At 38.6% G+C, this 9950-nt stretch overlaps 1 protein-coding gene across 8 annotated transcripts in view; it reads left to right on the top strand.

Moving 5' to 3' along the window:
• The window catches only part of TLK2 (tousled like kinase 2), a 115382-nt gene that overhangs the window by 76709 nt on the left and 28723 nt on the right, over window positions 1–9950 (top strand). For all 8 annotated transcript variants that reach the window (XM_081804752.1, XM_081804751.1, XM_081804750.1 and 5 more), the window contains 3 exons: window positions 1214–1324; window positions 2280–2416; window positions 7749–7901. In XM_081804752.1, the coding sequence (XP_081660878.1) occupies window positions 1214–1324; window positions 2280–2416; window positions 7749–7901 (401 nt within the window). The remainder of the gene's footprint in view (window positions 1–1213; window positions 1325–2279; window positions 2417–7748; window positions 7902–9950) is intronic.

The raw sequence follows: 9950 nt of genomic DNA, 5'->3' as shown, positions 1-9950 counted from the left end.
TGACCTGAGCCGAAGGCAGTCGCTTAACCAACTGAGCCACCCAGGCGCCCTACATGGGCCACTTTAAAAATGAAGCTGTGAAGTCTCAGAAATTGCGTGTGCTGTAATATCTTCCATTTGTGCTTTTTAGTGTTTCAGAAACACTTCTGTCATTTGATTGGGAAATGCCAGATCTTTTTTCACAACTCAAGCACATTATTATAAAGTAGCATTTATTTCCTGAAAGAGTAGAGATCTTTTGTTAATACAAGAATAAGTTTAGGGCGCCTGGGTGGCTCAGTTGGTTAAGCGACTGCCTTCGGCTCAGGTCATGATCCTGGAGTCCTCGGATCGAGTCCCGCATCGGGCTCCCGGCTCGGCGGGGAACCTGCTTCTCCCTCTGACCCTGTCCCCTCTCATGCTGTTTCTCTCTCTCTCTCTCTCAAATAAATAAATAAATAAAATCTTTAAAGAAAAAAAAAAAAGAATAAGTTTAAAAATTGCAAGTCAAAATTGACCTTGGGTTAGTGGTTCTTCCCTTCTCTGTTATTGTAGGAGGTTTGACTTTTTCAAAGTATTTAGCCCATTCTCCTGACCACAGCTAAATTAACTGTGTATTTACATTCTGGCATTCTTGAGAACCGGGACCTCGTATTCATCTTGTTTGTTAGTTCTGTCTTATGCGGGCATGGGTGTGCCTGGCTTCTCTGGTAAGAAATATTTATGTAAATTCATGTCTCTCTTTCTTTGGAAACAAGAATAGAAAAAGAACAATTGAACATAAGAACATTATGTGGTTTTTTTAAAAATTCTGTAATTTTTTTATGTTTAATTATCCTTTGTAAGTATTTTGTGAGTGCTATAAAGTGCTTAATCACCTTTTGAATGTATTTTAAACATCTCATTAATTGTAGGTTTTTTTATTTTGCGACAGTTTAGGTATATGTGATGTACTAGATTTACCTGTAACTGCCTTTTGAGAGGAGTAAAATATGATCAGTAGAAAAACGTGCCCACTTGTAGAAACAATTCATCTTTACTAAATAGATAAGTTTATGAAGAGAGACTAAAGGAATGAAGTATTTGTTTTTTAAATCTGGTTACTCTTAGCTCTTTGAACCTTAATTTTGCTTTTGATTGAGCAATAAGAAATTATGTTTGGACTCCCTAAAAGCTGCTGATGTATTAATCTGTCTTCCTTGGAGCTAATTTAAAAAATGTTTTCCCCTTGAAGGCCAACTGTGATTTGAGGCGGCAGATTGATGAGCAGCAAAAGGTGCTAGAAAAGTACAAAGAACGATTAAATCGATGTGTGACAATGAGCAAGAAACTCCTTATAGAAAAGGTGAGTGTTGGGGTGGCCTGAGCCCTGCATCCCCGGATGCTCAGGGTGTGGCATTGCTGTAGCTCCTCACTCCTTACCTGAGATGAAAACATTTTAAAGTAGGGCTTTTTAGGAGAAGACTCCTTATGATTTGACAGTTAGAATTCTTTCTTAATGGACACTGGCTCAAGCATCCAGAGTGATAATTTGGGGCATTGTTTTTGGTTGTGCCTTGCTTGGAATGGAATGTTGATTGGACAGGGACAGCTTGGCCTAGTTGAATTTATTTGCAGTGTCGCTCTCCTCCATTCGTACATTCATCCGATCATTTGAAGTGCATATCCTGTTACTATTGCAAACCTTTAGTAATAGTTACTCTTCCATTTTAGAGATGGTAATTAGAGTAACTTACATATATAATAATGTGATAATTTGTGCCTTAAAAAAGTTAAGTTGACATACACTTGTATGCAACTGCTTTAATTGGCTGTTGTTTCCTTTATTAGAGTAATTGATTAGCTGTGACTTGACTTTAATAGTTATTAGTAACTATTTCTTGAAAAATTTTATTATATCCCAGTACTTATTTATAGTCTATTGAAAGATATCAGTACTGCTAATGAAATAAATTATTACAAACTAGAGGTTTCTAACAGATTGGTGATTGCTTCTGCTGAAGTCTTTGGAATGCTGTTAAAAAGACAGGGAGCACTGACAAAGGGAAGTAGGTTATTGATGTCAAAGATACTGAGGAGAATGTTGTTTTAGCTTTTAATTCATTAATTTTATAGAAAGGAAACCACTTTTTTCCATTAATACAGAGAATTTATTTAAAGTTTTAGGGTACTTCCTGAAGACCATGTAGAGTCAGCCAGTTACTAAACTTTGATCAGTATAGTGCGGAAAGTAAACACCATGCTATATCTGAGTTCTCATCAGAGAATAAAGTTCTTTTCTATTTGTCCTTTCCCCTAAGTCAAAACAAGAGAAGATGGCGTGTAGAGATAAGAGCATGCAAGACCGCTTGAGATTGGGCCACTTTACCACCGTTCGACATGGGGCTTCTTTTACTGAACAATGGACAGATGGTTATGCTTTCCAGAACCTTATCAAGTAAGTGAACTGCAGTGATTAAATTGCAGATGAAAAGTTGCTTTAAGGGGCGCCTGGGTGGCTTAGTCGGTTAAGCGACTGCCTTTAGCTCAGATCATGATCCCACGGTCCTGGGATCAAGTCCCACATCAGGCTCCTTGCTCCGCGGGGAGCCTGCTTCTCCCTCTCCCACTCCCCCTGCTTGTGTTCCCTCTCTCGCTATGTCTCTCTCTGTCAAATAAATAAATAAAATCTTTAAAAAAAAAAAAAAGTTGCTTTAAGTTTTCTGTAATTGTAGTAATTAAAAATTCTAGCCATGGTAGTCCTCTTTTCATTCAGCTTTAGTCCCTACATGTGTAAAGAAACGTAGGGAATGAGGTGAAGTCCTAGAAAAAATGACAAAAGTAATCAGAGAAATAGTAAATGTTCTACATTAAAGTTTAAAAGAATCAGAATTTGGGGCACCTGGGTGGCTCAGTCGGTGAAAGGTCTGTCTTCGGCTCAAGTCATGACCCTGGAGTCCTGGGATCGAGCCCCGCATCAGGCTCCCTGCTCAGCGGGGAGTCGGCTTCCCTCCCTCCCTCTGTCCTTCCCTCCCTCCCTCCATCTCTCTCAAATAAATCAATAAATTAAATCTTAAAAAAAAAAGAACCAATTGCTGAAGTTAAGGAAGAGAAATCGAGGACTTATCTTTTTAATTATGTAATGATTTTTCACGAGGAGTCAGTAAGCATGTTGATTCTGGGTCCATAGAAAAATGAAATGGGTAAGGACCTAAGGAAGAACGTCCTGAGTTAGGTATAAAACAAAATAAAACCCTAGAAGAACCTTACAGGATATGCCCCTGAGGCCCTTTAAGGAGACGGTGTCCAGTCATTAGAGAGTGGCTCCCTTAAAGGCATGGGCTCAGGCTGGGGGCCAGCCACAGTGTGTATCTGTCAGCAACTTGGAATCTTAAGCACTCTTTCACTTTATCATAACTTTGGTTTGAAACATTCAAGTATTTACTTCAAGGAGGAAATTAACATTTATAATCCTAAAATTCCAACTATGTAAATAGCTAAGATTAGCTCTGGACTTAAAAAATATATGTATCTTTAGGTTATAGTATCTTTTGGTATATCTTATTTCTTTGTCTTTATTTGTTAGATTATTTTCATCTGAGCCTGGGGGGAAGGGCATTGTGTTTTTAACTGTGGGCTCTCAGACATTTGATCTATAGGTCACCGTGAGTTGGAGGGTTCCATAGACTGCTTTTCCTTTTTTCCTTCCTGAAGTAACTTACTGAGCAGTAATTGGAGAGTGTGGGACTCCTTTAATAGTAATGAAACATAAAGAAACAACAAATTTATAACTGAAATAAAGTACAGATACTGATCTTATTAATAATACTAACTCTGGATTGCACATTAGCAGTCACTTTTATATGTGATACATTACCCTCCATTTGGCTTAGGTATGTCTTTGCCTCACACATGTACCTTGAGTATGTGTAATTTGGTGTGATAAGAGGTTAGCTATTGAGTCAAAGATACATTACCCAGGAAGAAAAACAAAGTCTTTTGAGTTAGGGCAGGTGCCAGAGGCTCAGAACAACATCCACTCCAAGTGCTAAGCATAGGTGGCTGGGGAGAGCAGAAATGCACCAGGCAGTGGAAATGGCTGTACGCCAAGGCATGACACCCTGACCAGGGCCTGCAAATTGCCCGGAAGTGGAACACCAGTTTCGTTAGAATGGGACCGGAAGCTATATCCCCAATACTGGCCAAAGCCACCTAGTGCTCAGACTGAGTCCTAGATGTGATGGTGACTCCTGACAGTGGTTACTCTTTAGATGGCTGTCTCTAAAATGTCTAAAGACTTTGACTGAAAATAATAGTGTGTTTGTATAGAGATACAAAATGTAATTAATTTTCTTTTTGAGAAGTGCTCACAGTTGTAGCTGATAGCAGTATTTTATCTTTTTACTCTGTAAACAGCCACCCTGAGGCCCAGAAGGTTCTGGAAATCTTTCACAGAGTACAAAATGGTGACTTTGTGTAGAGCCATCAGAGCAGTTAGGACTGTCTAAATTAGATCCTTAACTAGGGATTGTTCCTCCTAGGTGGATAGCATTTTTTCATGGTTTTAGGTCATATAAATGACAGAATATCCATCTCTTTTCTTGGGCAACTGTTTCTGGCTGTTGTCTACTAATTACAGGTATTTTATTTTCTAGTTTCACTTTAATAAATTAATTCCCTTTCAGTTTTAATGCAGAAATTGAGATTCTTCATTTGTAAAGGCTATATTTGATATCCTCATAAATGATTATTCTCTGTATATAAGAAACTCCATGATACATAATTTGGTTAAAATGATGTCTAAAAATATGTGCATTTGTTTTTTAATACCTCTGTCACTGGTTATGTATAGTATGGTTGGAGTCTGGAATACAGTTTTACCGTTGAAGGTGCCTGTATTCATTTCCTAGGGCTACTGTAACAAAATGCCAAAAATTAGGTGGTTTGAAACAACGTAAGTTTATTCTCTCACAGTCCAGGCCAGAAATCCCAACCCAAGGTGTTAACAGACCATACTTCCTCTGAAGCCTCTAGGGAGGATCATTCTTTGGCATTCTGTGGCTTGAGGCAGCATAGCTTCAATCTCTGCCTCCCATCTTCACACGGTGTTCCCCCGTGTGTCTCTGTGTCTTCTCTCCCTTTGTAAGGGCACCAGTCATATTGAATTAAGGGCCTACCCTACTCCAGTATGACCTCATTTTAACTAATTACATCTTCGATGACCCTATCTCCAAAGGTTATAATCTGAAGTCCTGGGGGTTGGAACTTCAACATATCTTTTTAGGTGACCTACTTCAGCCTGTAATGGGGCCTAAGGCTGATTGTCTTTTGTTTTCTTTTAGAGGTAATGGCTTTTTAAATAGGGTTATTTAGATTGGAGTGAGACGGATTTATCAGATCATCAATACCTCTGTAAAAGATAGTGGAAGTACTCTCTTTCTATGGGTGATAAATGGCAACCATTCTCTAAAATTGATGCAGTGCAAGGATTTAAGGATCAACTCTAAAAGGCACTGTCATATGTGTTGGAGGTATAAGGCTTGATAAGACATGGTTCTTTTCTAAGAGAAGTTACCGTTTACTGATGTAATTCCCAACTTTACTCCCAAAATAAACCTAAATGAAGTATCACTGATGGGACTATCTTTAGATGATTTTTATTTGCAAGTATAAATAGCTAAATCATTTCAAGAATATCAAGAATTAATGTAGGAATCGTTTTTATATATAATCGTGATCTCTGGTGCATCCTTTTTTATGTTCAAGCAAGTGTTCTCATTCTCAGAATATGCAGTTTAAGATTTCCCCAAGTTTTTAGCATCATTTTTCCCTGTCTTTATGCTTTATATATATGATGGTTGTGGGGCCCCTTTCTTGGTGGGTCTCTACAGATCAAATTTTTGGATTCTTACTAGAAACAATAGTAAATTAGTTTTATTTTATGCTTAATAAAGGTGATTGCTAAAAATCTCAATTTTCCAAAGCAACTGATCTTCAAAAACAAAACACTATAGCACTCCGCTAGCCCACTATAGTTTATAGCTTAAACTATATGTTGTATGGTTATCTCCAGAGAGCTCACTGTGCTTTGCACTCACATGGTCCATGAAAGGATAGAAAAGGAGCCAAAGATATTTTACCAGTTTTTTGATTGGGAAACTCCTCTTGAGAGACAGTTCTGAGACATTGTTTTCCTTGAAGCATTCACTGAGTCAGAGAGAGGATTGTGATTTTACCTAAGGATTCTAGTCTCAATCCAGAATTCTTTCAAGCCATATACATGTATTTTGGTGGGGAGGCATATCTTTAATGATAGTTAAGAGGTTTTTTTCAGACAAAAACTCTTTTGAGTTATGATTCCATTCTGCTGTTGAATTGACATTAGTGACCAGCTCATCCTGATCCCAGTGGGATTGTATTATCAGATGAATGGTTTTTTTATTTACAATGCTTTGATTAGGTTAATCTTGCTCACAGTATTGTCCTTACAGATATGGGAGCATAAACTGTGGGCATCTACCTTGGAATTTTTTTGGTTGCCATTCTGTAGGGAAGGTCAAGAGACTGACTACTGCAGTGTTCGTTCAGGGAAGAGGGTTGAATAGATCTCATTTGAAAACAGGTTAACAACTTAGATTCCATTATTCCGGGGCGCCTGGGTGGCTCAATCGTTGGGTGTGTCTGCCTTTGGCTCGGGTCATGATCCTGGGGTCCTGGGATCGGGCCCCGCATCGGGCTCCCTGCTTGGCAGGAAGCCTGCTTCTCCCTCTCCCACTCCCCCTGCTTGTGTTCCTGCTCTCGCTATCTCTCTCTCTGTTAAATAAATAAATAAAATCTTAAAAAAAAAAAAACTTAGATTCCATTATTCTGCAGAAATGAAGATGGGATCAATAAAGGAGGTGGGAGAAGCATGGTAGAGAGAGAAGGAGAAGGGAGCTAGCATTTGATTCTCAACTAGGGTAGGTGATTTAAAGATTTTAGTCTTTTAAATGATTAATCCTAAATCTTGGTATATTTTTAATATGCCAGCTCTCCAAACCTTAATATCTGTTAGGCATACATGAGAGAAAGTGGTTTTCTTAGATTGATATTTTTACTGACTCCTAATTTGCAAATGGGTTTATTATAGAAAGTTCAGACTTCTTATTAGGAAATCCTCTAATGGTGATGGTGTTAGATATCTGAAGAATCTTTATATATGTTTTTTGTGAGTTCATTTTATGTCCCATTCCCTAAGGAGTTTTTACGAGTTGCAAGGCCTCATTGTGCTTTTTCTGAACGTACTTGTTTTTGAGAACCTTAGTTTAGGGGTGCCTGGGTGGCTCAGTTGGTTAAGGGTCCTGGGATCGAGTCCCGCATCAGGCTTCTTACTCACTGGGGAGCCTACTTCTCCTTCTCCCTCTGCAGCTCTCCCTGCGTGTGCTCTCTTGCTCTCTCTCTCTCTGACAAATAAATCTTTAAAAGAAAGTAAGAGAGAGAGAGAAAAAAATTCTTCCTTGAGTCAGAAAATAAGGTCACAGTGAAAATTGGATATTGTTCCTGCCTACTTTCCTGTTCTGAGAATAATCATAACTACTGTCTTAAAGCACAGACTCATTCCAAAAAAAATCTTTCTGTCGTCGGTTATTTGACTCTTCCAACCTGAAGTTAAAATCAAATCTTTACTTGATTTAAAGGGGCTTATTTTTTTGAAGTTTATCAAAATGTGTGGGTACCAAGATATTTGTGTGTATTCTGCAGCTGTCTTACAATTTTTTTGACCTTCTATGCAACATCTTTTATATCTTCAGGCAGCAGGAAAGGATAAATTCACAGAGGGAAGAGATAGAAAGACAACGGAAAATGTTAGCGAAGCGGAAACCTCCTGCCATGGGACAAGCCCCTCCAGCAACCAATGAGCAGAAACAGAGGAAAAGCAAGACCAACGGAGCTGAAAATGAAACGTATGTTCTTTATTCACGTGAACTGTGAGGTACCACACTCTCCCCCAAAATACTGATATCCTGTTAAGTGCCACTGGACAAAATGATAAATTATGGGGATTTCTAGAGCATTAGCTTTCTTTTTAGTTACATTAATGGATTTACTCACAACTTATATATAAAAACCATGTAAAATTAATTCATTTTCTTAGTCCTGATCTTATTTAGGTATTTTCGAATGAGTGGGAGAAATAATGTCACTTAACTTGACGTCATGGTCTTTGGCCACTCTTGTAACAAATGTAATGTCATCATGGTAGTCAAATGACATAGTTGCTTATGTGTGGTTCTGGGTTATAGTGCTTTGGTACCATCTTGTGGGAATTACCTATATATTACTATATATTACTTACTTAAAATACGTCTTTTGCCTTTATGTTTTCATATCAGGTCTCAAAAACATATTAACCCATAATCCACCTCAAGTATAATGGTATTTGTACTATATCATTAAAAGCCCATGACATCCCATTCCAGTGAGAAGGATGGCTTAACTTAATGCCAGTACTCACTCCATACATACCTGATGTGTTGGGGAGCCTTTTCATTGACATTCATTTAATAAATCTGTGTTAAATGCTTATTATACACTTGGCCCTGTTCTGGAGACTGGGGATACAGAGCTAAAGGATACAGCCCCAGCCTTAGGAGCTCACAGTTTATTTAGGGGAAATGAACAGATGAATAAACTAATAATTACATTGAGTGTAGTGATAAAAATACACACAGTGAATAAGCTTGGGAAACATCTTCATTCTTATAAATAAATATTTTAAAACTAGATTCTATATTTGAAATATTTCCTTTCAGAAAGTCCAAGTAGGAGCCCAGATTTGAGAGTTTCTGGGCACATGTTGTACACATTAATCTGATCATTGTCTTCTTTTGCTGTCACTCCCATATTTATTTTGTGAAGGGACTCTTCCTCCAGTATTACTTGAAAATTATCAAATGCTAGTGCTTAAGACCATTGGCTTAGGAGTAGTAGAAGGCATAGGCTGTTTCCTAGCCATAGAACAGTAATTAGAATTCAGTCCAGGCCAGTAGTGTGTCAGGAAGCAGTTGCCATCTGGAGTCCTGTGTCAAATCCAAGCTGGAAGGCTTTCAGTCCAGTTTTTAATTAGAGTATCTGTAACTTGGCTCATTTCCTTTGGCCAGAAGCCAAAAACATTCCTCTGGAGCCTTAGAGTGAGTCACATTATCATTCCTGGTATGGAACCTATTTTAGGCAGGGAGAGTCCCTAGCTATGATTTTTCATTTCTCCCTTTTTTACTGGTGTGATATGGATTAATGGATGTAAGTATGTCTGCCACTGTGAAGAGACAGGTGTAACAGCCCTAGTGGATACATTTCTTCTTGTTATTCTTTTTATTTTATTTTAGTCAGACCTCAGAGACTATTTTGTAGCCCTACCTGGTTGATAGGATAGCTGTTTCTCCTGCTATTTAGAATATATCTAAATAATGACATCTGAAACTTAGAAGTATATGTGTGTACTTCTAGAGTATGAAGAGAGTGAAATTGGAGGAGTAAGCTGTCACTTCTTTTTTTTTTTTTTTTAAAGATTTTATTTATTTATTTATTTATTTATTTGAGAGAGAGAATGAGAGACAGAGAGCATGAGAGGGAAGAGGGTCAGAGGGAGAAGCAGACCCCCCGCTGAGCAGGGAGCCCGACGTGGGACTCGATCCCGGGACTCCAGGATCATGACCCAAGCCGAAGGCAGTCGCCCAACCAACTGAGCCACCCAGGCGCCCCAAGCTGTCACTTCTTAAAGGCTCATTCTTTATTTTTTTTTTTTTTTAAGATTTTATTTATTTATCTGAGAGAGAGAATGGGAGAGAGCATGAGAGGGGAGAAGGTCAGAGGGAGAAGCAGACTCCCCGGTGAGCTGGGAGCCCAGTGTGGGACTTGATCCCGGGACTCCAGAATCATGACCTGAGCCGAAGGCAGTTGCTTAACCAACTGAGCCATCTAGGCACCCTTAAAGGCTCATTCTTACGATGTAA

Source organism: Leptonychotes weddellii, chromosome 15 (genome assembly GCF_054177405.1).
Source record: "Leptonychotes weddellii isolate Sample4059 chromosome 15, ASM5417740v2, whole genome shotgun sequence".
Classification (NCBI taxonomy): domain Eukaryota; kingdom Metazoa; phylum Chordata; class Mammalia; order Carnivora; family Phocidae; genus Leptonychotes; species Leptonychotes weddellii.
This window is presented reverse-complemented; position numbering and strand designations above follow the sequence as displayed.